The following is a 14,623-nucleotide window of genomic DNA, read 5'->3' on the forward strand; positions in this document are numbered from 1 at the left end:
ATGTGTAAACTCTTTTTTGTCATATGCGTGACTCTATGACTTATGGGCCCTCTTCCTGTGTACATTACATTAAGGTGACGATCTTCTGATAATGTACACTTGTATTAAACATTGTGAGGTGACGACTTTACAATGTTTCCTATCATGATGGATATCATATGACATGATATCTTTATGTAGATCATGATAGTAGTATCTCTAGAACATTTTGATGGATATCATGAAATGCGATACCTTGAAACATCATCATGTTCTTTATGAGATAATCATGATGAGACGCCATGATGAGTTATGATAGACATCATGTGACGCGATGTCAGTGCACATATCATAACTAGGGTATATGAATGTCATGAGATGTGATATTCTAAAAATACTCCTTGATGTCACGAATACAGTGATATCTAAAATTCATCTTAGTTATCTTCCCTAGCTAAGAGGGAGTGTAAATGTATAGCATTTGGCAAATCTCCTGACACTGCAAATTATAATCAGATACCGAACAAGCACATCTGAGATGAAACTCAATGCACTTATGTATTGCAAATCGATCACCTTGAATATATATATATAAAACAATCACAATTAGTTAGTATTAACTAACTAATCAGATCTTGTATGAGATTGAATTAGTTAGTTAATACTAACTAATTCTCTAAACAAATCGCGACTCTTGAATGGAAAGATCTTGACAATGTATTTGTGCATCATTTGTGCAATTTCTTCAGTGTTGGTTAGGGGTTGCTCCACTCCTTCCTCATCTCTTAAGTTTACTCTTCTGGGTAGGAATGTAGGTTGGGGAAGGCTCGAACTTGAAGATATATTGTTATTTTCAGAATGGATTGAACTAGTTTCTCTCCCTAGGTTTGGTTGATTTCTTAAATGATTGATCGAGTTCCCCATGTTTTGTAAGGCTTGCAGGAGGGCCTGATTTGATTTATCCATTTGATTCAAGAGGGTTTGATTGGTTTGGTTGTTTTGCTCCATATAGGATCTTACTTGATTTTCTAAGTCGTTCATTATAGTTTTTATTCTCCTCTCATAGGTTTGCATAAGCCTTTACTCACAAGGTGGCAGAACTAGGCTCTAATACCACTGTAAGATCCCCTTCCTCTAAACTAAGGTTCGAAGCTATAACTTGCAACAGTGCGTTAGTACAATATAGGAAGATATAAACATGTTATAAATAATAAGTGAATTAGATGTTAATTCTAGATTCTACCCTAGTAACCCTTCCCAATCCTTTGGAAGAGAGTCTTCTACGATCACTTAACCCTCTAGTGAGAATTGCTTCTCGATTAGGTAATCATCATGTAAACACTATCTTCCTTAGGCCTCTGACGGGATCTCTAATTGATAACACTACTTGGTGACTCCTAAATGATGACAACTTGTGTAAACAAGTGCCAAATAAACATGGATGACTAAGTGGGATTAATAAGCCTAACTGTAATTAAATAATTAAATATACTAATGAAAATAAAAGACTAACTTCGTATATTGGAGTCTCATGCTCTTCGTTTTCAAATTCACAATATACCTTAACTAAATGATGCTGGAATTCTAACTCCCTAATGCAAACCAACCTTGTTCAATTGTCATAAATTTCACACGATGCTTTATTAAGGCTAAGTTGCTTGCAATCAAATTCCTATACTAGTGCTCATCCTACTCTTCAACAAGGCATTCCTCAAACTAGATGGTAAAGAAGTATGACATACTGCTCTACATCTCAAATTGCCTTCTCCATGACCAATTGAGGTAGGTTACCTTTTGACATAATTCTTCATAGAGCTAGCTATGAGAGCTCACTTCCATGGAAGACGAAACTTTACTACATTTATGCTATTATCTTATTTATTGGCTAATTGTTTTACATTACAAATTACAAGCAAGGTTAATTGGTATATGGTATGTCTATGTTATGTCCATCTTTCTTCACTCCAGATTTGATTGTGCTTGGTCTAGATTTATTTTGTTTGTCAAACTAAAGTAGATTAGAACCTAGTCTAGATCATTAGAGACGCAACCCAGTAAACCAACCTAGTCTGTAGTGGTTATGATGAATCCTTTTAATAGTGTTAGGTGTTTGTTTGATCTCACCTCTTCACACCACTACAAGCACACGCCTTTAAAGCATAAAATTATCATGCCTGTCAGCAATCTGATTCAGATCCAAACACCAGTTTTTTTTCCTCAAATTGTCAGTACAACTCCTGAGGCTGGTTTTGGTGCAATTAAACTACTTTAAATAACCAAGCAGTTGATCAATTAGGATATACTTGAGGGCACTCATCCTTCAGTGAATACCTGTTCCATTCTCATATGGTTAGGCCTAATTACTACTTTATATGACTTTGATGTCCATTGGAGGCAGCTAGTCATCATTTTTGTTTCAGAAAGCAATTTTCCTTCATTTAGCTTTAAATTACAAAAACAGTGTATTTTTGCTCACTTTTATGAATTCTTCGGTGCTATTTGGTTCCTAAGTTTTTCCCATTAAATTCCACATAATAAAATTATAATTATACTTTTAGCTTGCCAAATCCATCCTGACCCAGTTTAGTGCTACCATGACACAGATCATCAGTTCTTTTCCATCTACAAATCTCATAAACATATTTCTTGCATTCGAGCTGAAAACCAGACCAAGGTCACTTAGAAAATAAAAGAGCATTACATACAATGCTTATGGGTAACCAACAAAAGAAAAACTAGTATGACAGATCATTTTCATCTGCAATTGAAAGTCAAGATCCCTAAACTGATGGCAACTTCAATATCAAGAGGCTTGACTCTTAGTTACAGCCTTGATGCATGTTTCAAGATTTTCCCTTAGATCAACACAGACAAGATCCCAATAGCTAACGTCCATATGAAAGAAGGTTCTCTAGACCAGTAGCATATAGTTAGAATCTGCTTGCAATAAAAAACAGGGAGATTATAATATAACTTAATTAAACCCAATGGGATGCAACTAGATTTAAAAAGTTTCTAAATTATTCAGAATATGGTATGAAAAGAACATTTACAGACATGGTATTTCTGTAGTCCATGAAATTGTGATATAATGCTTCTGGGAAAAATCTGGGTAGAGTTTTTTGAATCAACATTTCAGATAATCTCTTGATTTTTCAACTGATGCAATGCAATCACAATAAAGTTGTCCATATCTTGATAAGTTGATAAGGCACTCTCCGTTTGAGGTTCAATATGGGTATCAATCCACTACCATCATAAGATTCTAGAAGCTCTCCCCCCAACTTCATATATCACAAACAAAAGGAGCATGCTGAAGTATACCCTATCATCCAACAGTTAGCTTAAGGCTATGCATAGGCCTACGATATAAAATTGAAGAATCGTGCTAAATACAAAGATCTTTACGTTCAACTTGGAGTCCTCCAAATCTTCAGACTGTTATAAAGATTTGGTTCTACTTAGATGACGAATGGGTTTATATCTCGGTTATTCAGAAATCATAAACTCAAGCCAATTCGTCATGGAGCTCATAGCACTTTGATTGATTAAAACGCTTTCTTGATGGAGAAAGAGTTATAACATAGCCAAAAATAGGCATGCATACAGATCAAGTAAAAATCCTGGTGTGGCAATGTGACTTCAAGAAAATACTTCAATTTTAGTATAATATAGAAATATACTAGAGAAGAGCCTCCAAATAGTAACCAATTTTTTTCGTTTTTATGTTTCAGCCATCAGTGTTCTCTAACCATAGGTGACCCAAAAAAAAAAAGTATTAGCAAGTGCTACACGCCTCAGGATATTTGCTTAGAAATATATCTCTGTTTTTTTTTTCATGATTTTTTTCATTTTTTTTGTATAAACGTATTTCGAGCCTCTAACATTTCGTTTGTTCTGGACAAGACCATCATGAGTGGGAATCGTTTCTGACCATACCAATGAAGAATACAATAGACTTAACTGTACAATTTCATGAAAAAAGTAAATGTTTTCTTATCTACCTGAGCTGAGGAAAGCTCTCTGTGTCCGTGGAAGACAACGGCCCTGGAGCAGTAGTTGAAGGAGAGATCATGAACAGTGACCATGTCCCCAAAAGAGATTAGACCCACGACCGCACTCTCAGGCAACTGGCTAAATACATGAAGGATTTCATTCTTCAAATGCTGAAGATCCTCTTCTGCAACACTAGTGTCCACCACAAATACAAATCCAGGAATCCCTGCTCCTTGCATCATCTGCTGATGACTAGAAAATTTGGAAGCAGAAGAAGCAGCAACGGAGGCAGAGGATCGATTGAGATGGTACTCGACGGTGGAATAGGTGGGGAAGAGCTCGGCGGGGAGATTGTTCTCAGTGATGGAGGCATAGGAAGGGGGGAAAACGTTGCGGTGGTGGCAGAAGGGGCAAATCCAGAGCCTGGCATGGTAGTCAATGCGGCAGTAAGGGTTGAGGATGGCGTGGCAGGAGTTGCAGGGGAGAGGGTCATATGGGAGGAGGGGCACATCGTGGAGGGGCATCAATGGAGTGCAGAGGATGCCAAGCGGGATCACCATCCGGGCCGCCTCGACAGGAGTGCTCGCCCACGAATTCCATGCCCACCGCAGCCCGTCGATCGCCTCCAGTTCGCTGAAATCCATTTTACCCGATCGATTCTTCTTCACATATCTGCACAACACCCTGCTTTTCTTCTTTCCTGCTCTGTCTCCTCCATTTCTTTTGCCACTTCTACGAAGTCAGCAAATTTCCTAGTCATTTTCATAACTACCCATTGATTATACCTTTTGGAATATGTAAACTTTGCTTTATTCTGCGCCTCAGGTATTTTCAACGTATGTCTGTGTGAATGATTTTAATAATGTTGCCAGACCATAGTAGTCTATGGGATCCTCAATACAAATGCTTCAAAATAAGATTTTTATTTTTATTTTTTAAATTTATTTATTTTTAAAAAATTGGGGATGAAAAGACCTTTTTCATTAATTATAATTTAAAGATACTAAGATGTTTGGATTTTATATTATTTGAAATTTTATTTTGAGTTTGATAGTCAATTTTAATTGTTAAATTTGTTGTTTTGTCTAATAGTATTTTTTCAAATAAATTATCTAACTTGTTTGTTTTTAAAGTATCTTTATAATTCGAATGGGATGTCTTGTATGTTAGATAAGTGAGAGTGGGTGAATCAGTTATGTCCAAAAATCATTCAGATCTTTTAAACACTTACGTACCAATTCAAACTCCATAAGCATCAATAAGAATAACTCGGTGATCACATTCAACTTCACAATTCAATCTTAGAGTCAATTTACTTCAAACAGTTATCTTATTGTTTCTATTATTACCGAGTATCAAAAATATAACTTAGCTTTTAGCCTTATTGTTACCGAGTTGCAATATTAAGTAAATACCATGAAAACCAATTTGCAACATAAAAATATTCACACATTTGACACCATGGTTTGACTTGGAAACCCAATAAAGGGAAAAACACCTAGGACCGGCAACCCAAATAATTTCACTCTTTTGAAGTGAGCTCTACTAGGACTCAACCTTGTTAAAGGTCACATGACATTTTTAGTTTGACCTTGTTAGAGGGCTTTAACATAAAGATCATCTAAACCTTATCACTTGTTAATCTTGTCTAAAGAGATGCCTTCTCTAAAGGACTTACAAACATCACTAATCAATGTTACCATATAGGATTTCACAAACTTGTTAGGTTTACTCAGTTAAGAGATTTTTTTGCTACTATGGTAAGAAAGTAACAATTAAATGATATTGATCAACAAGAAAAAACTTGCTTGATCATCACCTTAAATAGTGAACACCCTGCTTCTAGATTCTTTCAAGTTTGTCAATCACATCCGTAGATCTCAGATTCAATGTATGTATGTTAATATGTTTTCTGTTGCGCCAAAATCTCGAGCTATAAACGAACGTCACAAACACTAGACTTACCTAGATCCATGAGAGGCGGTTAAGCCATGTCGCAAACTCCAATGGAGGTATTGACCACCAAGTCAACAATATCCCCCTTAGCACCAACTGAGGCTTTTGCACCAACAGAATGAAGGAGACCTCCCCAAATTCGAACCTGTGACCCAAGGCTCTAATACCAATTGTTGGTATATTTTAGATGTTGCACCAAAAGCTCGAGCTATCAACAAACATCACAAGCACCAAACTTGCCTAGATCCATGAGAGGTGGTTAAGCCATGTCATGAACCCTGAAGGAGGTACTGACCACCAAGTCAACAATTTAGTCACTTAGAAAATAAAATTTCCATTGACCTTTGTGCTCATTCTTATCTTTCTTCAATCTTCATCATTAGATCTTCATTGTATTTTTTTGCTCATAGATCTTGTAACTATTTGACTTTTGCCTTTGAACTTCTCGAACATTCTTTATTTTCACCATAATTCAACTTCAGAACTCATCTTTCTTAATTTGTTCTTCAAGCACATACTCAGTGAGCATTACATTTCACTCTTGCTATACATCATTGGGTTAACATATGAATTACTTGGTTAACACTGAACTTTAACTTTTCTTTACCATACACTTGGTAAATATTGTACTCCTTTCACCTTGTTACTCGGTGTAGCTTGTATAGTTTAGTGAATACGTAGATTTCAACTTTACATTACAGAATGACATGATTGTAAAATAATTAAACCAACATTACATTATCATTGTCCAACTCATCCAAATTCTCATTGAATACCATACTTATCAACTCTATCATCAACATACTTTCTTCAAATCGTCTTCATCAATCAAATGATATGGCACTCTATTGAATTAGCATAATGTCTAGCCAATAAAGACTTTGACATCAATGACAATATAACAACTGAATGTCTCTTTCACATCTATAGGATCCTCAATAATAACAACTACTTCAGAATATGATGTTAGGATTTTATATTGTTTGAAATTTATTTTTGATTTTGACAGTTGTTGCACTTATAACAATCCTTTCTCTTTTGATTTACCCTTGAGCTTTATTCATCCCCAAGTCAAAGTTGAACTTAAACCTTCATTTCATCCTAAGTTCAAGTTTAGGTTCAAGTATCGGTGAGAAAGTTAAAAGCCTTTTTTTCTTTTAAGTCCCTGGTTGGTGATTTGTCAACTTGGGTCTTGAACTTAAACCTTGAACCTTCTGGTTTCAAGTTCAAGCTCAACATCATGATTTGTTAATTAGTTGTGCCTTGATGATTTTCCACTATAGGTGTTTCTTCCTTGAAAAGATATCAACCCCAAATCATTGCAGGTACTTATTGAATCTTAAATATAATACATGATGGAGCTATTGGATATTGAAATATGATGATAAGGACAGCTAGCGATTACATGGTAAAGTACACGTCATCATGACACAAAGTGTAATAGTAAGATGAGGTCACTAGAAACCGAGGATGTGTGCCAATTTGACAGGAGGAGTTAATTAAAAAGGCCAAAATGTCTTGTCAAATAAATCTTCGCATGAATGTATTGATTATTCCATACACCCATATCTATTTTTAATCTTTCTCAAGTCCTTACCATAAATATCAGTCTCTTTGCTAGTGTTTCCTAATTAGTTATCCTAGAGATTAGAGGCAATGAAGCTGGTAAGGATTTGTAGGAGTATTTTGACATAGGAAATTGGTGAGTTCATGTGCTCCCTTCTGTGATTTCACATTTTTGGTTTAAATTGGGCTATTATATGTTGTGGGTTAATTTCATTTTTCATATTGACATGTCTCTTTTTCGACAAAAACTTCCCAAACTTGAAAAAGATGCTTGTTTGTTGAGCTCTCTTCCTCAAATCTGTAACACATCCCTAGTAAATGTAAACCCAATAGGATTAATAGAGAGAACCAAAAATGCCCAAAATGAAACCATCATTGAAAAGCTAGCTAACAGTGGATTATTAGAAGTTGTGGCCTTTCCTCCTGCTTTGGCATGACCTGCATTAGTGATAGAATGTGCAAATAGATATTACCCCAAGAATAGATGCATAAGAAATATTTCAAGAGAAATCTTCGAAAGAATCGATAAGGTTATTGTTGTAGTAGCTTTGAAGATTTTCCATAAAGAACCCTACGAGTCTTGGACCTTTGAGGAAGTGACATGGATATATGAAGGGAAAAAGAAGGACTATAACTCCCTTTTCATATAGAGCTGGCTTTTGAAACTGGTGAAAGGAGGGTCACGATTTCCTAAGCCTTTGACTACTGAACATTTCATAAAGGAGATCACAGATATAGTTTTTCTCTTAAATAGGGTAAAAGGAAATGAGCATGTTTTTCATTGGAAAGACTAGATGTATTTCTTCATACAAAAAATTGTGGGATGTAAAAAGTTCATTGATTGGGCACAACTAATAGTTGAAAGATTACATAAAAAGCTATTGGGGTTAGCCAATTTGACCCCTTTCTTCATGTTATCTTACTTGTTATATTTTTTTGTTGTTTAAAAAGACTAGGAAGGGCTTCCCCATGAGCCATGGACTGAAGACATGAAAATTTACCAATATTATAAATATTTGCAAGTTAGGAAACCCTCTCAAGAATTCAAAAGGATCAATAATTTATTTTTAGGGAGGTTAAACTTTGAGCCAAAGGGGAGAGAAAATTGCAAGCTCTCAGAGGAAGTTATGTAGGTAATTGATACCTATGGTTGTCATTTCATTCAATTCCCAAAATTTACCTATATTAGAGTTGGGGCTTTTGATGGTGAGCCTCTTAAGTTATCTTGATATTACTTGGACAACATTGCACTATTGGATGTATGCAGACAACTAATTATTGTCAAAAAGCTATCGAAAGACACTAAAAAGGCATCAAGGGTCCTCTTTCCTATAGAATTGGGTTAGTTCTTCAAAGGTTTTGACTATGCAAGACTACATCCTTAATTTGAAGCCCTACATCCCAAGGAGAGGTTTTGACTATGCAAGGTTTTCCAAAGAGAATCTGGATATCACACTTAGATTCAGGCACATTCCCCATATGGAAGATTATTGGGCCAATTGTTCAAATGAATTCAAAGTTAGAAAGAGGTTGCGGTCAAGAATGACTTTGTGTTGTATAAGAGATTGTCCTTTTCTTGAAACTATTCTTAGCCTCAACTCTTGCCCAAAATTAAAGAAACAAACTGATGCCAACAGATTGGGTCTAGGTAGGTGCTCTACTAGAGACCCCTAAAGTTTAAGGGTATAACTCCCCTCAACAAATATTTGTAGTAAATTTGGTCTTAAAACTAACTTAAACATATGCTCTTAATGTGAGAGCAATAAAGGAAGAACCAAGTAACCTATCACTATAGGATACTCATGCAAATTTTAGGATTTTCTCTAAACTATTGTCTACTTCTACATGCATCCAACTTAACTACATGTAGACATAATAAAAACTAGAATGCTTCCCGGCCTAAATGGATAAAAATCAATGTGAAAACCACTATCAATGACTTCCCAACCAATTCACATTCCAATCCTCAAAACTAACTAATAGGCTTGCCTCAACAGTAAGGTGACAATGAAAGGATTAAAGTGACAATCAGTCATGAGAACTGCTTAAGCCAATAATCTATCAAGACTTAGACAATTCCCAACCCTTTCATCAATCAACCCTCTCTACAACTTTGAGTCTCACTTAGTAGTCCCAACTACTAGGGGAAGATTGCACAAAAAACTGTCGATCTTTATTCATTCAAATGAGGCTATATTTATAGGCCCTCTATTACTTGGCTATTACCACTTTAATCTATATATTCTAGAGTAGAAAGAGGTTGTGGTCAAGAATGACTTTGTGTTGGATAATAGATTTTCCTTTTCTTGAAAATGTTCTTAGCCTCGACTCTTGCCCAAAAGTAAAGAAACAAATCCATGCCAGTGGACTAGGTCTAGGTAGGTGCTCTACCAAAGACCCCTAAATTTTAAGGGTATAACTCTCCTCAAAAAATATTTGCACTGAATTTGGTCCCAAAACTAACTTAAACATATGCTCTTAATGCAAGAGCAATAGAGGAAGAACCAAGTAACCTATCACTATAGGATACTCATGCAGATTTTAGGATTTTCTCTAAACTACTGTCTACTTCTACATGAATCTAAATTAACTAAATGTGGACACAATGAAAACTAGAATGCTTCCCGACCTAAATGGATCATGGTCCATGTGAAAACCACTATTAGTGACTTCCCAACCAATTCACATTCCAATCCTCAAAACTAACTAATAGGCCCAACTCGACAATAAGGTGACAATGAAAGGATTAAAGTGACAATCAATCATGAGAATCGCTTAAGCCAATAATCTATCAAGACATAGACAATTATGAACCCTTTCATCAATCAACCCTCTCTACAAATTTGAGTCTCACTCAATAGTCCCAGCTACTGGGCGAAGATCGCATAGAAAATTGTCGATCTTTATTCATTCAAATGAGGTTATATTTATAAGCTCTCTACTACTTGGCCATTACCACTTTAATCAATACATTCTAGAGTAGAAAAGAGAGAATTCATCTGAAGGATAGCAGAAGAAGACTAAGAATAGGAAATGGATTATCAGTTACAACTTCAACGGAGTATAACAGTTAAAATTTGACTATTTTAAGCTCTAATGACCAACTAAATAGCAAGGTGACATGCTCTCACTAAATCAACCAACACATCAGTCTAGACCTTACCTTCTATTTTTACCTTGAATCCTTCTACATATTGATGATCCTTCTACATCTTCTAGTAATGCTCAATTACATGCTCTTCTTCTTCTAGAACTACCCTAGAATGCTTAAGCAGGCATAAGTAACACTCCAATCTAACTTGCAGAGAGGCCTTCAGAAATACAGTCAGACTACTACATTCTCTACCATGGGAGCATTATATTGAGATATATCCCAAACTAGAACTTCTTCCTTTTAGAAGCGCATAAGAATAGTGGTATTTTTGCTTCATAACTCTTCCAAAAAAACATTTGGCACATTCTCACTGGCACAAAATGATTTTGAGCATTAAGACCTGAATAGGATGGGAATCCCTCAATTTTCCAATGAAATGATCATTTTTTCACCAATGGAAGCAATCCTCCAACTGAAACCATTACATTTGGACTCAGAAATGCCAACTTCCTATTTTAATTTCATCATCAAATTCATCCTTGCAGTGGTATTTCATGATTATGGTGTTAGTAGCACAAAACTCTCCAATCTCTGAGACTACACTTTCCTTTGTTCTTGAGTGTCACATTTTTCATGAGATTTTGAACTTATTGTAATATTTTCTTTTATAGAGTGAACTTCTTTTCATATCTCCCCATAATGACTTATGTTTCTTAAGTATCAAGGTAGAGCACTTTAAATAAGGTTCTGAGACACACCAAGTGCTTTATAAATGTTTACTTTCGAGAAGCACTTTGGATCTCTTTCCACCTCTTTACCTCATGTTGTGATTTGGAGAAGTTGCAAAAGAATTCCCGAAGGAATATTCACTACAAATTATGCAAATGTTGGCTAAGTCCAAGAGGTTAACCTCATAAGCACATTAGTTCTTCATGAAGTTCAAGAACCTAGCCATCTCACTTGCCTTAGTCTAGGCTCTGAAATCATCCATCATTGATTTACCTCCACTGCTGTAGATCAATAGCTAAGATTTAACTTCAGATTTCATTGAGTAGGTACCTTTTCATTTTTAATCTCAGATGGATCATTGATCATAGATTGACTTCTTATCAACAAACACAGTCATTTGAGGTCAAAATTTTGCATTATGAAATCAATGGTTCTCATTATCCCTTGAACCTTAACTAGTGCTCATCTTCAATAATAGGAGAACGAGAGTCATTAGATCTTGATGATCTTTAACTAACCTTTGAGTGGCATCTTCTGAATTGATTTTGACTTTCCATTTAATCACTTTGATCTAATCAGTACCCTTGATTCATAGATGGATCAACAACCAGGATCAAAAGTTAATTGGCCTCGTGCATCTCCTTATGAAACAAGATCAACAACTCCCACGTTCACTTGATGGTTAATGCTTGATCATTTATGATCACAGATATGTGGGGGCCATAAGATCATGTTTGAATTTTAACTCATAACTCTCTTTGCTTTGGAAAAGAAAATAAAGACTTGTGCTTGCAGGACAAAGGAAAGCCACAGAGTGTGCTTTCTAGATCCATGGCTCTGCTAAACATCTGATCTATCCATCCCATTTCTTTCATTGAACTTTCTTGGAATCCATTGTGCTTGATTTCTTTGGTTTAGATGGATTAGTTGCTTCACTCAACTCATCCAAAATGTGTGGATCTTTCTTCTACCAGAACTTGAGGTCCCAAACTACTTGAAGTAGTTGCAGAGTCATTCCTCTGGCTTAGAAGAATTCTAAGTGGAGAATTCACTTTAGGCAAACTACATTGCTCTGAATTGCCAACTGAAATATATCATTGGCCTTGAAATGCTTTGGCATTCCTCATACAGGTGGACTTCTGACTTGGTGAAGTTTTGTCTCCCTCAAGATGATATATAAATGATGCTCAAGGCCTTCTTCTCATCAGGGTAGTAGCATGACACATCCCATCATTCCTAATATCGTCTAAAGAATTGATTTCCTACCTAATAGACATAAGCAATATGTAAAGAAGATCCACCCTAGGGCCACCTAGCTTGGATCTAGAGATACTAACCTTGGATTAACACCCAAACTAGAAGCTTAAAAGGGGAGATCAAAAGTGTTGGCTTTGACTTGGGGACTTATGCATATGAATGCCTAAGAAGGAACTTAGACCTCTGTATTTCTCTCAAAATACTAGCAACAAACTGCACAAAGCAAACAATAGGAAGGAAAAATACTAGCAATAGATTACCCTCCTCTTTATTATGACATATACACCTTGAATTTTGTAAAGACTAGTGCCTTATCCATTGGGCTATAGATTCATGAGCTAGCACAGGGTGTTGCAAAGCAATCAGGTGGTGGGGAGAAAGGGCAACCAACACAAAGAAAGCAAACAATCAAAGAAGGAACAAAAACCACTAAACTAGAAAGTAGGGAGGTTAAACTAGGAAAACAAAAAGCAACTACACTAGAGCACACACCAAGTATTTACAAAGGAGGGAAAGCTCCCACCTTGAGAACTGGTAGGGAGAATACTTACGTGAAACCATTGACTAGTTAGGCAAAATAGGAATTTTTTCTTCTTAGCTGATTGTATCTTTCTAATGCAACTCTTTTAAACAACATGAATACAACGACTCTAACTAGACTTGTGATAGATAATAGATGCTCAAGTTCCCATTTTGGTCCAAATAGCCATGTTTCATCATAGATTACTACATCTTCCTCAAGATTCTTTAGATTTTTCTCTATTGCACCAAAAAGGGGACGATGGGAATCATCATCAAGACTTTTAGTGTCTTTTTGACATGTTTGAGCTTCATCAACCCAGAAAAGGAAAGACTTCTCTTGATCTACTTGTGCCTCATGGTGGTTGAGATTTAAAACATCCTTAGATATACCAATATTTTGATTATTTCTATCCTCTTGTGCATCATTATTATTCTTAGAACATAGAGCGACTGGATTAGATACAAGAGGGAGGAACAAGGACTTACTCATGAACAATCCTTCTTTAGTTAGATTTGAAATAGTACTCAGGATATTCTAAGAAGACTCATTCATTATAAGGGGAGAGAAGGATTCACAAGTGAATTCTTTCTCATTCTATAGGAGATTTATATCCATCTTTGATATTGAATCCCTCATAGGTTGATATTTGATAAAAAGACTTCCCTCTTCAACCAAGACTTGATCATTAGAGAGTTTCTTACTAGTGCGTGGCATTACCTTATCCTCTTAAAGCTCATCTTCATACTGGCAAGGCTTCCTCATAGGTTTCTCTTCATTTCTCATCTCCTTGACTATCATTGAAGTCTCATCTCCTAGATGCTTGTAGTGGAATAAATGGTTCAGAATAGGATGATGATCATCCTCCTTCAAAAGAAAGATTCATTGTATTAGATAAATCTGATGAAGACTTATTTTCTCCTTCGGGAGCATTAGGAATGTTCACCTGCTCACCATACATTAGATTGCTATGATACATGGAGTTAGGTGACCTTACCAGTAGCTCTTCATGTCAAACTATCTTTGCTTGCTTCAACATCTTTCCTTTACACTCTTGCAAATCCATTAGTTTATGAAAGAGGGCATAGATATGATTCTAGAACATCTTTGAAATGTGAGCATCTTCAATGTTGATATTAATGTGGACTGCATAGGATATACTTTCCTTATACTGGTCAACAAATTCACGAAGTACCTTGTCATCTAAGGTGTAGAGATCTTTGAGAGTGGGATTGAGCCTCAACCTTGCTTACTTCAACTTTGGCTCTTCTCTTTGAGGCTCCTGCATGTTTGATAACTTGTGAAATTTGGTGCACACACGTCGCCACAATGATGCAGAAACATGATCTTCTTCGATGCTGAGATTCATCTGCACGACATGGGAGATGCTTGCCTTAAAAAGGGACACAAGCTCCTGAAGAAACTTATCAAGAGACTTATTTTCTCTAGAGTAGGTATTCATCTTAGTCTTCTCCTGACCTTCATAGTTAGCACAACCATTGAGTTATACTAGACCTTCTAGAAAG

The 14,623-nt window shown here is 36.0% G+C and overlaps 1 protein-coding gene across 1 annotated transcript in view; it reads right to left on the reverse strand.

The window, feature by feature from the left end:
• LOC149534808 (Sec23/Sec24 protein transport family protein) overlaps positions 1-4,838 on the reverse strand; it is a 54,999-nt gene extending 50,161 nt beyond the window's left edge. The window contains exon 1 of the mRNA XM_089803128.1: positions 3,984-4,838. Coding sequence (XP_089659254.1) covers positions 3,984-4,619 — 636 coding nt within the window. The 5' untranslated portion in view covers positions 4,620-4,838. The remainder of the gene's footprint in view (positions 1-3,983) is intronic.
• Positions 4,839-14,623: the final 9,785 nt, after the last annotated feature.

This window comes from Cupressus sempervirens, chromosome 10 (assembly GCF_028749045.1).
Source record: "Cupressus sempervirens isolate cs-2001-9-10 chromosome 10, ASM2874904v1, whole genome shotgun sequence".
NCBI classification, from domain to species: domain Eukaryota; kingdom Viridiplantae; phylum Streptophyta; class Pinopsida; order Cupressales; family Cupressaceae; genus Cupressus; species Cupressus sempervirens.